This window comes from Oncorhynchus nerka, linkage group LG3, assembly GCF_034236695.1.
Source record: "Oncorhynchus nerka isolate Pitt River linkage group LG3, Oner_Uvic_2.0, whole genome shotgun sequence".
Taxonomy (NCBI): Eukaryota; Metazoa; Chordata; class Actinopteri; order Salmoniformes; family Salmonidae; genus Oncorhynchus; species Oncorhynchus nerka.
In genome coordinates, this window is record NC_088398.1 from 30280842 (window position 1) to 30299699 (window position 18858).

At 42.4% G+C, this 18858-nt stretch overlaps 1 protein-coding gene across 1 annotated transcript in view; it reads right to left on the reverse strand.

Annotated features, from left to right (window-relative positions):
- Positions 1 to 4698: 4698 nt before the first annotated feature.
- Positions 4699 to 18858, reverse strand: part of LOC115114274 (PC3-like endoprotease variant B) — a 151309-nt gene continuing 137149 nt past the window's right edge. Inside the window, exons 17-20 of the mRNA XM_065006131.1 lie at positions 14031 to 14154; positions 10940 to 11109; positions 5402 to 5572; positions 4699 to 5231 (exon numbers count right to left, since the gene is read on the reverse strand). Of these exons, the coding sequence (XP_064862203.1) occupies positions 4968 to 5231; positions 5402 to 5572; positions 10940 to 11109; positions 14031 to 14154 (729 nt within the window). The 3' untranslated portion in view covers positions 4699 to 4967. The remainder of the gene's footprint in view (positions 5232 to 5401; positions 5573 to 10939; positions 11110 to 14030; positions 14155 to 18858) is intronic.

The window sequence follows — 18858 nt, forward strand, 5'->3', positions numbered from 1 at the left end:
TTCTTGAATATCTAAAGGCCTATTTAAAGGGGCCCTCTGGCGGGACAAAGGCTGGAGGGAGAAAAGGAGGGAGTGGGTGTTAGTGGGAACGTTGAAGGAGAAGGGATGAGAGGGAGGGAGGGAGGAGTGAGAGAGTTTCTGTGTATGCCTGGTAGAGTAGTTATGATAGGCCTACAAACGACATAAGGGGTTAAAACTGGCCCCACTTCTCCATTCTCAAACTTTTGTGCATCATTCAAGCACATTTTCCGTCACAAATATTAGGCCAAACTACCCGCTTGAGTCTTCTTTAATAGTAGCCTAACCTATCAGTCTAGTGTGCAGGCCAAATAGAATAGCCCTCTGAAATATCCCGAGTAAATATGTTCATATTTTGGCGCATGGAATTGACCGCCAGAACAAATAGGACGTGTTCAAAAACAGTATGAATATTTTTTTTGGGGGGGGGAAACTAAAATAGATTGAAATCTAATATGAATTCAATCGAATATTTAAAAAAGGCTAACGATCAAAAGGTACCCTATACAAGCAAACCGTCAATGCACATAATAAAGGCATATAGGCCTATTAAAATAGGTACCATTATTGGATAATCGAAACAATCTTTAATTTAGCGTGGAACAGTTTACTGGTAATCAATTTTCTGATTAGTTCAATATACAAAAAAAGGTTCTGGATAAAACCAAAAAGGGTTATTTATATCGCTTGCTTCATATATGGCACACCTGAAGGTTCTAGATTCTAAGGTTCTTGTTCACTGAACCAAACTTGGTTCCATATAGAACCCTTGGACTCCATATAGGGTTCTATATGGAACCGATTTCGGTTATATATAGAACCTTAAGGGATGCCATATATGAAGCAAGCATAGAACCCTTTCCGGTTTTATCCAGAACTTTTTTTCATAAGAGTGTAGATTAACAATCCGGGTTGACTGAATGGCATTATCCACAGATTTGTGCATCCATCCATTATACCAATAGTTTGACCTGAGTATTCTCTTGACATGTCGCAGCAAATAATCCTTATTAATATATGAATATAAACATAATCAAATAGACTGTGCATATCACACAGTGCAAATATGAAAGGATTAAAGTCCAAGCACAAAAGTTTCAAGGCATGGTTCAGTAATTAATTTGTTTTATATCATCATTGTGGCGTAACACTGAAACCATCCAAATCAAAAGAACATTTGTGGTAATTAGGGCTGTAATTCAAGGAATTACCACATCGCCACACAGGCTTAAATAGTCGTGTTGGGAGAAATGCAAAGCACATTATTTTAATGGTGTAATATGCAAACTATGGGTCGTTCAATTACATGGCTTAACAACGCATAAATGATGCGAGTCTTGTTATTTGGACTGCGGGGTCCGTGGTAATTCAATCGGAGGGGGCAGTGTGCTTTCCCATACAGTAGAATATATTCCTGTGCTCCAAGAGCTGCTGCCAAACATTTAAGGGAATAAAAATTAACGATGGAGAATCTGAGCGTTAAATTAACAGTAATTATATGACCCGCATGCTGTAAAGTTTCAATTTTTAACGGTCTAATTAGGTAACTGTCTCCCCATACATCAACTCGTATCCCTCTGCGAATTTTTCACAAGAACTCGTTTGTGTTCAAATGCTGTGGGGGAAAATAATTACATTTCATAAATTGTTCATGTAATGAAAAATCTAATGATGAGTTAGTTAAATATATGATGTTTTTAAAATCTTCAATTGTTCCATACACACTCCATTGATTCACGTTTAGAGAGTAGGCCTATTAACGTACACAACCGCTCTTTAAACCAGGAAGACCCATAATCTCACTTGATCTAGCCTACTATCTCACTCTTTCAGCAAGCAATCTTACAAATGGTCATCCGGGAGAAAAAAACGTATTGGTAGGTATTCTTTTCTTTTTTTTGGTCACTGGAAAACCCTAATTTATAATAATTAGGATGAAGACAGACCTGTTGGCCTCATAGACGAATCCCTCACTTTGCATTATGTAGATGTGGTGTTACCATATTAACATTCAGGACATGCCTGTGACCACTTCCTGTCCCCTCCTCCAATTGTACTGAACTGGAGGAAATGCAATGCTTATAATTCTCATGCCATAGGTTAGAAATGAATAGAAAGGATTTAGACATAGACACAGTCATAATTTAACATGGAGGTAACAGGCAGTCTGATATGTAAAACCACTGAAACATGTCCTTGAAAACCTTAGCTATATTCAGACCAATATCCCACTGCATTGGACCGTGGCTACCTTTCAGTGGTCAGGTTATGTCACCATATAGAGAGGAATTAACTGCATATACTTACTCGATTTTTGCAAGGTAATTACATACCGGTACATTATTCAACAAGTAGTATAGGCTACTTGTGTAAGGATTGGTGTGTGTTAAGTTGACCCATTTTTCCCCCCCTACAGCTCTTACATATAGTCCATGCTGTAATTGGTGTATGTATCAAAGGAAATTGGATTGACAGGTTGCGTGAGAATTAATAGTGTGTGTGTGTGTGCATACGAGTGAGGGATCGAGAGGGAGAGAACGAAAGAAAGAAAGACAGAAAGAAAGGAGTGACGAAAAGAGAAAGAGCGGTAGAGTAGGGAGAGGGAAAGCATGGAGAGTATTAATTGTGTGTATTGTGAAGGGTTTGGCAAAGTATGGCTCTGGAGGTGCTGGGGAGCGAGCCCTCCACATGTCGGTGTGATCAGAGCCAAGCTCTCAGGCTCCTGTATTCCAATGCAATTAGGCCCCTCAAAGGCCTGCTTAAAGCTGCACCCCTCAGCAAGCAGAGCCCCAGTGGTTCGACTCTATTGTGGTGGGAGGTGTATTCTGTCCCTCTTTAAACCTGGATGAGACCACCCCAGTGAAGAGAAAAAGGGAGGATTATCCAATGTATACTTCTCTGGAAGTCCACTGATGAGCTGATCTTTAGACTAACCACCCCCGAAAATAAGATGGGTTGGTCCTAGAGCTATGGATGTAGTTTTGATCTTGTTCATTTAAACTTTTAAAACGGAGGTATTTTTAGCATTGGTTGTACAAAAAAACATGTTAGTAGGTATTGTTAGTTGGTAAATTGTTAGATCGTAGCCTAGTAGTTCAGAAGTTGTAGTTTCCTCCTACCATAACTGTCAAGTACGTCAACAAGTGGTGTATATGCCTACATTCTCCTCCTCCACATTGGCAGCGGTATTACAACTATCTCAACAGCATGCTGTTTTAAAATAAAGCGTGCCACGCTTCCAGTGAGATCTCTTGGCTCCATTTCATCATGTCTTATTCCCCAGAAAGCATTTAACGCAGATTTACAACCTAACACTTCTCCCGAAAATACACACACAAAAAAACCTGGCACATAAACACCTGCATCGCTCCTCAAAAGCATCAACAGATTAGGGAGGTAATCCACACGACCATGTCTTTGATTCTAGGGTTGGCAGACAGTAATGCCAAGCATAATGCCCTGAATTATTTCATACCCTCCCAGCACGCCAACCTGGCACAAAGCATTTCCTTTTCAAATCTTTTTGTCGGATGCGCTTTTGAAGAATTCTCCACACACATCTGGTATGATTCTCTCTTCCCTGTCAATGCATTATTACCCTGTTAGGTGATCCTATCAAAACGAAAAGGGAGAGATGGAATCAGAGGTTGTCCCTATAGGGTGTCTGAACTCGAGGGTGAGAAGCCTCCCTTCGGTTCCCTCCCTTCTTTCTCTGCATGGACACGTGTGTGTGAGACAGACCGAGTGTGTCTATGTATCTATGTATGTGTGAGAGGGTGATGGTATATCTTTGTAAGTGTGTGTGTGTGTGTGTGTGTGTGTGTGTGTGTGTGTGTGTGTGTGTGTGTGTGTGTGTGTGTGTGTGTGTGTGTGTGTGTGTGTGTGTGTGTGTGTGTGTGTGTGCGTGTGTGTGCGTGATCTCGCGGTCCCATCGCTCATGTGCGGCTCGATTAGCCCCACGTGCCTCGTTCGTCAGACGTGGAGTCGGAGCAGATGGTTGGTGATGCTGTGTTACCATGCTGCTGCGCTATGTAACGCTATTCTAATTGAAACATCAATATAGCCGTGTCAATACGGCAGAGGTACTTCACAGCGGTACCATGGTAATCTGGGAGAAAGATCTTATGTTCACAAACAACATCTTGGGAAATAAACTTTTTGATCATGTTGTTTTGTTTTGATAAATGTTTTGATACTCTTGTTAAAATCAAACGGGCTAGGCCTACGGTCATGTTACTGTTATCAAGTGTGTAGATGGTTGTGTTAGACCTTGCCTTAATAAAACAATGTATCTCACTCTTCTATGCCCAATGTGTGATTGTATTGTCTTATACGAGTACCTATAAAACCGTGTCCCTCCATTACAAGTGGAAATTTGGGTCCTGAAAACATTGAGGACATGAGCCAACCAATTATTTGTTTCTTTGTCAGTGTGCATTTAAAAAAAATGAATTGATAAAAGGCCGAGAGCGTTCAAATTGTTATTATCTGGATTATCATGTGGTTATTTGAGATCAGTGGAGGACGGGGAGAAATTAGACAGCTGAAATGTCATTTGTTGTTTGTCCAACCCAATGAAGAATGACACAGTCAGTTAATGAGAATGTAATTCATTTCCTGAGCTGAATTCACACTTCCATGAAGTAAAAACAAAAACACAAATGTAGCTTTCATAAACCTTTACAACTTTGGCAGCAAGAGTCAAAACAGGAGGTGGTTATTGAGAATTGTGCAGAATTATTTATTTTCTAAACAAAAACGTTTTGTGTAAGAGTGTGAGAATGTTTTTTTATTCATAAACCTCATCCTCTTTATTAAGGCTAATGTAGAAAATGTCTTTCTCTCGCTCTCACATTTAGGCAAATGTAAACACACAGATCCCATAGTTCTCTTTACAGTCTCTGTTGGACCAGGGCTGAGAGATGATGTTTCAACTGTGCCCCTTGCCCTCACTGGCCGGTGCCCCTGCTCTGCCCCTGCCCACGGTCTGCCCTGTGTGCCGTTGCTCTGCTGGTTCGGAGAAGATCCGTAAGGGGCATCTCTCGGACGTCCACGGCGACATCATGCAATAGCTGTGTCCTTTTTTGAGGTGGTGAGGACCTGGTGACTCCGCCCACACTGTCACGGAGTTTATGCATCATCCCAGGAGGCTCTACCCCCACCACTGGTCCTGACCCCAGGAAGTTCTGCAGGGCAATGTCTGCCCATCTTAACTGGAAGAGACAAACAAACAGCAAACTCAAACATGATGGCAGAAATAACACACACAAAACACAATGAGCTGTATTGAGGATCATTAACCCAGCCCATGCAGACAACTAACAAATAGACAGAAGACACCGAACGCAGAATAAATACTGTATTGTCTCTGGTAGTCAGTCACCTGTGGAGACTGATTCCCTGTAATGGACTTATAGAGAAACCAGTTGGTCTTCACTTTATCCCTGAGAGTGTTCCACATGAGCTTTAGGTGGGAGTGGAGGTCTGCTCCGTCAGTATCATCCAGATCCAGAACATTGAAGGACTGCACCGGATGATGAACCAGTTCGGAATTCTAAAAGAGAAAAAAATAGACACATCCCAAACATGAGACATGGTGGTAAATAAATGAAAGATATTCAGAATCCAGGGAGATCTTACTGATATGCTTCGATAGAATGAAGTGTTATTCAAACACTCACATAAACTCTAAGTGCACTGAAGCATTTCAGTTCCTTCTAACGTCATTTGTGAAAATAAAAGCCCAGAGGGGGTATGAACAACTGCAAAACTATAAAAATCACAGAGAGCGAATAACCTAGAGAACTACAGTAAATGCCATCATACCTTGTTTTTGGAATAGTAGAAAATATGAGTCCAATATACAGTGGTGTAAAGAACTTAAGTAAAAATACTTTAAAGTACTTTTTTGGGGGGCATCTGTACTTTACAGTGTATATTTTTGACAACTTTTACTTCACTACATTCCTAAAGAAAATGATGTGCTTTTTACTCCATACATTTTCCCTGACACCCAAAAGTACTCGTTACATTTTGAATGCCGGTGCAGGACAGAAAAATGGTCCAATTCACACACTTATCAAGAGAACATCCCTGGTCATCCTAAAGGCCTCTGATCTGGTGGCCTCACTAAACACATGTTTCGTTTGTAAATGATTTCAGAGTGTTGGAGTGTGCAACTGGCTATCTGTAAATAAATAAATAACTAGAAAATGGTGCAGTCTGCTTTGCTTAATATAAGGAATTTAAAATGATTTATACTTGTACTTTTGATACTTAAGCATATTTGAGCAATTACATTTACTTTGATACTTAAGTATATTTAAAACCAAATACTCTTAGACTTTTACTCAAGTAGTATGTTAATGGGTGACTTTCACTTGAGTCATTTTCTATTACGGAATCTTTTACTTTTACTCAAGTATGACAATTAGGTACTTTTCCACCACTGCCAAAATAGTCTAAATAGACTGTGTGAGCACAGGGGGGAAATCGGACTGAACATAAAATCATAGGAATGTTTGAACTTTAAAGTCAAGCACATCACTCCCATCTGAAATATTAGTTTAAAGATCATCTCTTCTGATTTAAAAATGAATATCTGTCGGCAAAGGTTGGTGAATGTGATATTTGGGTAAAACAAATATGTTGTCGAGGTGGAGGATTTGAACCGGAAAGTTCATAGTTGGTCTGTAGTCGGGAGGCACTGAATCTGCGGATTCCGCTGCTTCACATTTAGCCAAATATGTTCATTCAACTAGAAATGGTTCTTTTTGCCTAAACAAAACACCGTGGAGCTAGTTACACACAGTGCTTTAAACATGCAATGTTTTCAACATACATATTTGAAATACATACATTGTGCATTTATACAATCATTATTATTCAGCATGTTCTCACCTGAATTTGAACTCACAACCTCATGGTTCATGGAATGCTGTGAACCAAGAGGTGGGGAGTTCAAATCCCAGGTGAGGACATGTTGAATACTAGTTACTGTATAAATGAACATGCACAATGCAATTGTTGTATGTAAGTTGAAAACATTGTACGTTAAAAGCACTGTGTGTGCCTCCCGAGTGGTGCAGTGGTCTAAGGCACTGACTTACAGTGCTTGCTGTATCACTAGAGGTCCAGGCTCTGTCACAGCCGGCCGCAACTGGGAGACCCATGTAGCGGCGCACAATCGTCCGGGTTAGGGGAGGGTTTGGCTGGCAGGAATGTCCTTGTTCCATTGCGCTCTAGCGATTTCTGTAGCGGGCCGGGGTGCAGTGCATGCTGACATGGTCAACAGGTGTACGGTTTTTCCTCCGACACATTGGTGCTTCTGGGTTAAGCGGGCAGTGCGGCTTGGCTGGGTTGTGTTTTTGGAGGATGCACGGCTCTCGACCTTTGCCTCTCCTGAGTCTGTGAGGGAATTGCAGTGATGGGACAAGACTGTAACTACCAATATTAATACCATGAAATTGGGGTGAATAAGGGGTAAAAAAGATAGGTAAAAAAGCACTGTGTGTAACTAACTGTACTGAACTAAATTATAAATGCAACATGTAAAGTGTTGGTTTCATGAGCTGAAATAGAAGATCCCAGAAATGATCCAAATGCACAAAAATCTTATTTCTCTAAAATGTTGTTCACAATTTTGCTTACATCCCTGTTTAGTGCAAACAAAATGCCACAGAAGTCGCAAGTTTTGAGGAAGCGTGTTGACTACAGGAATGTCCACCAGAGCTGTTGCCAGATAATTTAATGTCAATTTCTCTACCATAAGCCACTTCCAACATCGTTTTAAAGAATTTAGCAGTATGTCCAGCTGGCCTCACAACCTCAGACCACGCGCAACCACGCCAGCTCAGGACTTCCACATCCGGCTTCTTCACCTGCAGGATTGTCTGAGACCAGTCACCCGGACAGCTGATGAAATTGTGGGTTTGCAGAACCGATGAATTTCTGGCATGCTGGAGAAGGGTGTTTTTCACAGATGAATCCCAGTTTCAACTGTCCGGGCAGATGGCAGACAGCGTAGCACGTATGGCGTCGTGTCAGCAAGCAGTTTGTTGATGTCAACATTGTGAAGAGAGTGCCCCATGGTGGCAGTGGGGTTATGGTATGGGCAGGCATAAGCTATGGACAACAAACACAATTGCATTTGATCAATGGCAATTTGAATGCACAGAGACACTGTGACGAGATCCTGAGGCCCATTGTCTTGCCATTCATCCGCCACCATCACCTAATGTCTCAGCATCTGCATCTCAAGGATCTGTACACAATTCCTGGAAGCTGAAAACGTCCCAGTTCTTCCATGGCCTGCATACTCACCAGACATGTCAGCCATTGAGCACGTTGGGGATGCTCTGGAACGACCTGTACGACAGCGTGTTCCAGTTCCCACCAATATCCAGCAACTTCACACAGCCATTGAAGAGGAGTGGGACAACATTTCACAGGCCACAATCAACAGCCTGATCAACTTCATGCTAAGGAGATGTGTCGCACTGAATTAGGTAAATGGTGGTAACACCAGATACGGACTTGTTTTCTGATCCATGCCCCTACCTTTTTTAAAGGTATCTGTGACCAACAGATGCATACAGTATCTGTATTCCCAGTCATGTGAAATCCATGGATTAGGGCCTAATTCATTTATTTCCTTTATGTAAACTGTAATTTAGTAAAATCTTTGAAATTGATGCATTTTGCATTCATATTTTTGTTCAGTTTAGTTCCACAGGCATTCTTTGGTAAAATTCCACACAAACAAACATCTAGTTGAATGAACATTAGAGACAAATGGAGTAAACACATACTTTTATGTTGGCAGACATTTTGCCAAAGTTTTCTCATGTTGGAGCTAAGTTTGGGCCAACCAAAACTTAATGCTCACTTACATTCATGTAACTTAATAATATTTAGTTGAAACACCTAGATTCTACCTTTGACTGGGTTTTCAAGATAAGTAAGGCTCCAAAAAAACCTCTCTACATACTTTCTTTCACTCTCCCTTCAAATCTCCCCCCCCCCTTCCATTAGAGGAAGCTGACAGAGATGTTTCTTAGAACCGTCCCTCCCCCACTGTCACCATGGGACAGTAGAGGTCCCCTCCCTAACGGATCAAACAAAGGACATCATTTGTAGGCCAAGTCCTTTTCTGAGCCCCCTCTCCTCTGCTCCGCATACCAATCCAATACAGCCCAAGGAGAAAACGTCAGCGCTAGCGTTTGGGCCGGGGGTTAGAAGGTCTGTTTACTCTCCGTCAAGCATCGATTTATCCTTTTCTCCAATTTATTTCTCCTCCACGCCTCTGCGATCCATTCAGTTCTGCCTCTGGGGGGGAACAACCCCAGGAAATACATTGTCTTCCCAAGTGAACAGGCCCACAACGTAGCCGAACACTGACACAGCTCATCTAGAACACAGATAGACAACATGGGCCATCTACGCTGACTGACTATCTACGACGTACACTACCATTCAAAAGTTTGGGGTCACTTAGAAATGTCCTTGTTTCTGAAAGAAAAGCACATTATTTGTCCACTAAAATAACATCAAATTGATCAGAAATACAGTGTAGACATTGTTAATGTTGTAAATGACTATTGTAGCTGGAAACTCCACATTTTTTAAAATGTAATATCTACATAGGAGTACAGAGGCCCATTATCAGCAACCATCACTCCTGTGTTCCAATGGCACATTGTGTTAGCTAATCCAAGTTTATAATTTAAAAAAAGGCTAATTGATCATTAGAAAACCCTTTTGCAATCATGTTGGCACAGCTGAAAACTGTTGTTCTGATTATAGAAGCAATGAAACTGGCCTTCTTTAGACTAGTTGAGTATCTGGAGCATCAAGTTCGATTATAGGCTCAAAATAGCTTTCTTCTGAAAGTCGTCAGTCTATTCTTGTTCTGAGAAATGGAGGCTATTCCATGCGAGAAATTGCCTAGAAACTAAAGATCTCGTACAACACTGTGTACTACTCCTATCACAGAACAGCGCAAACTGACTTTAACCAGAAAAGAAAGAGGAATGGGAGGCCCCGGTGCAAGAGGACAAGTACATTAGATTGTCTAGTTTGAGAAACAGACGCCTCACAAGCCCTCGACTGGCAGCTTCATTAAATAGTAGCTGAAAAACACTAATCTCAACATCAACTGTGAAGAGTTGACTTAAACCTAAGGTTGTCTCCCACTGTGACGACCTCCCTACAGAAAGGCATGAAAGCGGTAAAGACACCTGGTAAAGCGTTGGGCGGTTAACCGAAAAGTTGCTGGTTTTGAATCCCTCAAGGGCCCTCGAGCAAGGCAGTTAACCCCCAACAACAACTGCTCCCTGGGTGCCGATGACGTCGATTAAGGCAATTCCCCGCACCTCTCTGATTCAGAGGGGTTGAGTTGAATGCATTCAATTGTACAACTGACTAGGTATCCCCTTTCAAGTACATTGCCTTTGAATAATAAACAGTGCAATCAACTGGCCTAATACTATAATGTATATTTAGTAAATTATGGTAATCATGAACCACCAACATACAAAACAACATTCAAAGTGAGGTCACACACACACACACACACACACACACACACACACACACACACACACACACACACACACACACACCTGAAGTTGATCAATGCAGATTTGTCCAGGGGAAATTGAAATCCATAGGAAATTAGGTGACGCCAGTGATTTATTGTAATAGTAAATCAATGTGTGTGATGTGTGTGTATAGTTAACACACTTGTAGAACAGGGTGCACAAGTGTATGTGTGTGTGTGTGTGTGTGTGTGTGTGTGTGTGTGTGTGTGTGTGTGTGTGTGTGTGTGTGTGTGTGTGTGTGTGTGTGTGTGTGTGTGTGCGAGAGGGATTGTGTGTATGTGCCAGTGTGTGCAAATGTGTGTGCCCGTGGTGCAGTATACCTTGCGTTGGCGCGGGACGGGGATGTCATCAGTGCCCACCTTCCTGTCTCTCTCTAGCTCAAAGGCCCTCTGGATCAGGTCCTGAGGTGGGTACCTGTCCCAAACATACAACCCCGCCCGAGGGACATGGTGGTATGCCCCCATGGACAAAAAACTCTGCAGGGGCTCTTCTAAGAGAGAGAGGGGAAAAGAACATCATTATGTTATATGTGTGCTTATATTTGTGTGTGTGAGTGTGTGAGTGAGTGAGAGAGATAGTATGTTTGTGTGCGTGCCTATAAAATAAACACACAAACATACATAGGTGCAAGAACGTAAGACTATAGGGTACAGGGTATGAGACTGATTGTCTGTATGCATATCAACGCGACAGACGCTAGAGATTGTGTGAATTCAGTTAAAGATTCGGCCCTTGCTGTTCTCAGGTGCACCGTTTTATCCTGGCTTGTTTTGTCCAGATTTAATTGTTTTTTTTTATTGGGGGAAAAAAAGAAGACAACAAGGCGTTCCGACACAGCGGAGGCAGCGTCTAATGGAGAGAGTGTAACTGTGAATGGACACATTCATCTGGAGACGTGGCCCATGAATCGCTCTGCACAATGCCCAGCGCCAGGATGCTCAAATCACCATTGCTCACACACACACACACACACACACACACACACACACACACACACACACACACACACACACACACACACACACACACACACACACACACACACACACACACACACACACACACGCACACACACACACACACGCACACACAAGCGCGCACGCAGGCAGACAGACACATGCCTGACGCAGTGCACACACGGATGATCAGATCACCACTGTTCGGGGGAGGAGGGTAATCACACCTCCACAGAGACAGAGAGAGCAGGGAGAGGAGAGGGGGAGGAGGAGAAGACAGACAGAGACAGGAGGAGGAGGAGGAGAGGAGCTGGAGGGAAGGAGAAGAGGAAGGCAGACTAAAAGAGGAGGAGGAGGGGGAGAAGGAGAGAAGAGGCTTGAGAGACAGGGGAGGATTAGATAAGAAGAGAGGGGAGAGTGGTGAAATTGATGTTTCCTACCATTTGATTTGGGTGAGAGAACCCAGGAGGCACATCAGATAGAGAGCCAGTGCCTATACGAATACACACACACACACACACACACACTCACACAGACTCACACACCCAACCAAGAATAACATAACGGACTGAAGCCTTACAGAAACACAAAAAAAAAACATATAGTAACCTATTTTATAAACAGGCAAAGAAGAACAAACATATTTAAACAGCTTACAAATGCAGTAAACCAATAAACAGTAAGTAGCACCCCCCCCCCCCCCCCCACACACACACACACACAAACAAGCGCAGATCTGCTACTATAGAGGAGCATCAGCGACAAACAACTCAATTAAACACACCGTCCCTGTTCAATTACTGCCACATAATCACAGCAATTGACTTTCACTTACAGCACACAACATGCACACGAGTGAAACACACCAGAAACACACAGACAGCACAATCACAAAGACACCTAGCTGGTTTCATCCTACACATTGATGTGCGCAACAAAATACCTGTTGTCTTGATGCAGCAGCATACTGTGCAGAGGGAAAACACACACAAAGTATGGCTATATTGAGTGGCACTGACTAATAGTTAACTATACCTAATGATGGCTGTAATGATGACCTACTGTAGCATCTTCAACACCAGAAATCTCATCGAGATGGAAACCCCACAAATTCACTGCAAAATTGCAATTCTATGATATCGTTGGTGATGGGAATTGACTCCCTCCCTCCCTCCCTCCCTCCCTCCCTCCCTCCCTCCCTCCCCCTCCCTCCCTCCCTCCCTCCCTCCCTCCCTCCCTCCACTGGTTCATCTGAGATTGGATATCTGAGTATCTGTGCCTTTGTGTGTGTGTTCATAAAAGTGTGTTTTCAGTCTGCATGTGTTTTTGCGCAGGCAGATCGCTCAACAGTCTATTCATGTCCTGGGAACGTCAGAAAATACCAGAATCAGCCACTAGGGGCAACAGTGAGCGCTATTATCATCAAAGAGGCTTGGGCTTTGCTAGGGTATTGTGAATGAGGGTAGCGGATAGGCACAATCCCATGACTGGATTGGAAGGTTGCATATTTGATCCCATTGCGGGACACTCGTTTTAATTTTTTTAAATTTAACCTTATCCAAAACCTTAACCCTTACCTTAACCATTCGGAATGACTGCCTAAACGTAACATTTTAACCCTATCAAAAACCTTAACCTTCTGAATTTGACGTTTGGAGCAACTTCGAAATTTGACATTTTGAGAAACGTGGATAAATGTCTAATTCTGCAGTGAGACGGAGAGCTTGTTGTGTTTGCGTTCCCAGTTCAAAGTGTGTCTTCACACGGAGAGCAGATGGACTAACAGCGTGAACTACAACTAGATCCAGGAATGAAGAGCTGGATAGAGAGAGTGAGGAGGGAGGGAGGAAGGGAGAGAGGAGGAACCAAAGAGGAGGTGGGCTATGAAACGGCTTACGTGTCTCTGTCACAGCACCAGTTCCTACCTCTTAAACACGGCCCCTGGCCTGCCTGGCCTGGTGTGTGTGCCTGTACAGTATGTGTGTGTGTGTGTGTGTGTGTGTGTGTGTGTGTGTGTGTGTGTGTGTGTGTGTGTGTGTGTGTGTGTGTGTGTGTGAGGGCACAGGGGAGCTGACACACACTGAGGAGGGGGGCACCAGGGTTCTGCCGGGGTCACTCAGTAATTACACATCAGACTTCCCCTGGTCACCACCTGCCGCCGCTGCCAAGAGAAATGGCTGCAGTTATCACAGAGGGGAGGAGGGAGGGGAGAGGTTGAAGAGACGAATAAGCGGGACAGAGACATACTGTAGAACTGACTTCACTACAGTTACTGTACAGCAGTGGGGAAATGGGAGTGGACTCACAGTTGGTACGAGGAGAGGGAGACTTTCCTGATGGGTGATATAGAGAGGAGACAGACGGACGGAAGAAAGAAAGAACGAACAGAAAAATGGACAGACGGACGGACAGACAGAGTGACGCGCACACATACACAAACACAGATGCCTCGTACCGTGCAGGCTCCTGTGTGGGTTGTAGGTGCCGTAGAGGAGAAGTGTGACACTGAGGATGGCCCCCGCTGCCTCCTCTGAGCTAACCCTGACACAGCGGCCCACTGTCCCCTTGTTGTCTGTCACCTGGGGGGCCCGGGACACAGCACTGTTACACACACACACACCCTGACTGTATACAGTCAAACTAATAGCAACACTTTACACACAGTTAATACAGAATTTATATAGAATGTATACTGAACACAAATATAACATGCAACAATGTCAAAGATTTTACTGAGTTACAGTTCATTGAAGGAAATTTGCTAATTGAAATAAATAAATTAGCCTCTAAATCTATGGATTTTACATGACTGGGCACGGGCACAGCCATGGGTGGGCCTGGGAGGACATAGGCCCACCCACTGGAGAGCCAGGCCCAGCCAATTATAATTCGTTTTTCATCACGAATGGGCTTTATTACAGACAGAAATACTCCTCAAAACTTCACATTTTAGAGTGGCCTTTTATTGTCAAGGTGCACCTGTTTAATGATCATGCTGTTTAATCAGTTTCTTGATATGCCACACCTGTCAGGCGGATGGATTATCTTGGCAAAGGAGAAAAACTCACTTACATGGATGTCAACAAATTTGTGCGCAACATTTAAGAGAAATAAGGTTTGTGTGCATCTGGACAAATGTGGGGGATATTTATTCCGGCTCATGAATCATGGGACCAACACAACATGTTGTGTTTATATTTTAGTTTACTTTAGTTTAAGTCAGAAGTTTAGATACATCTTAGCCAAATACATTTCAACTCAGTTTTTCACAATTCCTGACATTTAATCCTAGTAAAGATTCCCTGTCTAAGGTCAGTTAGGATCACCACTTTATTTTGAGAATGTGAAATGTCAGAATAATAGTAGAGAGAATGATTTATTTAATCTTTTATTTATTTCATCACATTCCCAGTGGGTCAGAAATTTACATACACTCAATTAGTATTTGGTTGCATTGCCATTAAATTGTTTAAATTGGGTCAAAAGTTTCGGGTAGCCTTCCACAAGCTTCCCACAATAAGTTGGGTGAATTCTGGTCCATTCCTCCTTACAGAGCTGGTTTGTAGGCCTCATTGCTCGCACACGCTTTTTCAGTTCTGCCCACAAATTTTCTATAGGATTGAGGTCAGGGCTTTGTCATGGCCACTCCAATACCTTGACTTTGTTGTCCTTTAAGCCATTTTGCCACAACTTTGGAAGTATGCTTGGGGGTCAATGTTCATTTGGAAGACCCATTTGCGACCAAGCTTTAATTTCCTGACTGATGTCTTGAGCTATTGCTTCAATATATAACCACCTAATTTCCCTCCCTCATGATGCTATCTATTTTGTGAAGTGCACCAGTCCCTCCTGCAGCAAAGCACCCCCACAGCATGATGCTGCCACCCCCGTGCTTCACGGTTGGGATGCTGTTCTTCGGCTTGCAAGCCTCCCCCCTTTTCCTCCAAACATAACGATGGTCATTATGGCCAAACAGTTCTATTTTTGTTTCTTCAGACCAGAGGACATTTCTCCAAAAAGTACGATCTTTGTCCCCATGTGCAGTTGCAAACCATAGTCTGTTTTTTGGCGGTTTTGGAGCAGTGGCTTCTTCCTTGCTGAGTGGCCTTTCAGGTCATGTCGATATAGGACTCATTTTTACTGTGGATATAGATACTTTTGTACCTGCTTCTTCCAGCATCTTCACAAGGTCCTTTGCTGTTGTTCTAGGATTGATTTGCACTTTTCGCACCAAAGTACATTCATCTCAAGTAGACAGAACGCACCTCCTTCCTGAGCGGTATGACGGCTGAATGGTCCCATGGTGTTTATACTTGCATACTGTTGTTTGTAAAGATGAACGTGGTACCTTCAGGCGTTTGGAAATTGCTCCCAAGGATGAACCAGACTTACGGAGGTCTACAATTTATTACATTTTTTTCTGAGGTCTTCAGAGGGCTGATTTCTTTTGATTTTCCTATGATGTCAAGCAAAGAGGCACTGAGTTTGAAGGTAGACCTTGAAATACATCCACAGGTACACCTCCAAATTATTAAATGATGTCAATTGGCCTATCAGAAGCTTCTAAAGCCATGACATCATTTTCTGGAATTTTCCAAGCTGTTTAAAAGCACAGTCAACTTAGTGTATGTAAACTTCTGACCCACTGGAATTCTGATACAGTGAATTATAAGTGAAATAATCTGTCTGTAAACAATTGTTGGAAAAATTACTTGTGTCATGCACAAAGTAGATGTTCTAACCGACTTGCCAAAAGGATAGTTTGTTAACAAGACATTTATGGAGTGGTTGAAAAACTAGTTTTAATGACTCCAACTTTAGTGTATATAAACTTCTGACTTCAACTGTATATACAGCATTTCTTTACAGTATTTTGTTTGATGTCTTTACAGAATTTCTATAATCTAAATCTTAATAGACCTTGTTATCTACACCGTAACACTCTGTCAATGTGTGTATAGAATACACGTGTAATGTCAGGTACTGGGCTCTAGGGCAACAATAAGTCAAACACTCAAACAGTCCAACACAGTATAGCCCAGTCCATTTGTGTGGCATTGGCCACACTGGCCGTGTGTCTGAATGTTGACAGCGTGTGTGTGCTTGTTGAGTGAGTATGTGAGGGGAACAGAGACCATTCCCAGCAGCCCCCAGCTGAGCACAGCATTGATTTGTTGTTGGTAAACAAACAGTGTGATGCCACAGGTGGGTCGATAGCCGGCCGTCCATGGCTGAGAGGAGAGAGAGGAGACCATGCTCTAATGTAGAGCTGGTTCGCAATCTGACACCAATAGTCTCACAGGTGAAATGGCATCCCTAATTCCAATCAGGCCAATTACATTTCAATTTGAATTACATTAAATTCTATTCAATTCACTTTAATTTCATTGACAGGGCACTTCATGTGTGACTTTATGCGAAACATACTATAACATCACAATCATAGATCGTGCGTATATGGAACTATGATTTGATGATTTATAGGCGATGATCAAGTATATCTGATTGGTTTGTTTGTTTGTCTGTCTGTGTCTAATGAGAGATTCTTCGTTGGATTTACTTTAAATACCAATTCTCATAATCCCCTGTTGTCCGGACAAATGTAATGGGACTAGTATTTCTACTTAATATATATATATTTTTTTAAATGTGAAATTGCACTTTGAGTTGTATATGTAAGAGATTAAAAAAACAGAAAGGGAGAGGCAATAGAAGTGACTGATACTTTGAGACAATACAGAGTGAGAAACAGAGAAACAGAGGCACCTAGGGCCAGATTTCCGCCTTTCTTACACATGTCTTTTCTACACACAGAATCTTGATTCTCATGGTCTGAGAGTTCTTTAGTTGCCTTTTGGCAAACTCCAAGCTGGTTGCCTTGTGCCTTTTACCGAGGAGTGGCTTCCGTCTGGCCACTCTATCATAAAGTTCTGATTGGTGGAACGCTGCAGAGATGTTTGTCTTTCTGGAAGGTTGTCCCATCTCCACAGACGAACTCTGGAGCTCTGTAAGCGTGGCCATCGGGTTCTTGGTCATCTTCCTTACCAAGGCCCTTCTCCCACTATTGCTCAGTTTTGCCTGGCAGTCAGCTCTAGGAAGAGTTTTGGTGGTTCCAAACTTCTTCCATTTAAGAATGATTGAGGGCTCTGTGTTCTTGGGACCTTCAATGCTGCAGAAATGTTTTGGTACCCTTCCCCACATCTGTGCCTCGACACAATCCTGTCTCGGAGCTCTACGGACAATTCCTTCGTCCTCATGGCTTTTTCCCTCATGGTCAGCTGTGGGACCTTCAATTTAATTTACCACAGGTGGACTCCAATCAAGTTGTAGAAACATCTCAAGGATGGAAACAGGATGCACCTGAGCTGAATTTCGTGTCTCATAGCAAAGGGTCTGATTACTTATGTAAATAAGGTATTTCTGATTATTATTTTTAATAAACGGGCAAAAATATCTAAAAACCTGTTTTTGCTTTGTCATTACGGGGTATTGTTTGTAGCTTGATGAGTAAAACATTAAATTTGATCCATTTTAGAATGAGGCTGTAAAGTAACAAAATGTGGAAAAAGTGAAGGGGTCTGAATCTTAAGCCATCCCTTTAAATACGATGTTTTATTGACAGACTCGAATATATCGAGAGAACGGGTTCAGAATATTAGGGAAAGAAATCTAAATATATGCATATTTGGTGAGGAAAGTATATGTGAATCATGAAAATCATGAAAAAAACAGGTTTGACGTGGTTTGACGAGCCTTAATGCACGAAGGAACGAAACAGTGGCTTGATTCATTTTGAATATTGCCACATTCAGTTCTTTAACCCATGGTAATGTTGGAAGATTAGTGTACATAGAATTAAAATAGGGAGAATAGTGTGCAATAGTAGGCAATACCCTCGTCTACTGCCTGCATCAACCATGGAACAGTGTAATAACACAGCCAAGTATTGTGCCATGCATCGGGTTCCAACTGTTGTGGCGTGGTCTGCGCTTCACTCCAAAACTATTACATTTGCTTACATGTCTTTCTTTATATCATCAACTGCTACTAATGATCCTCAGCAACAAGCACATGGCCGTGAAGGCTTGTGCAGTGGAAAACAAATGCAATTAAACGAAACAATGTAATTAAATGGAATGATAATGTAGGCTATACCAGCTAAAGGGAACTAGCAGTGATTTGTCAGTTTAATATGCGTTCTTATTAGGCCTACTGAAGGTCGATACTGATAGTGGCTAATACTGTGTTTAACATGATAACTGCAGGATGGCACAGCATTTCAG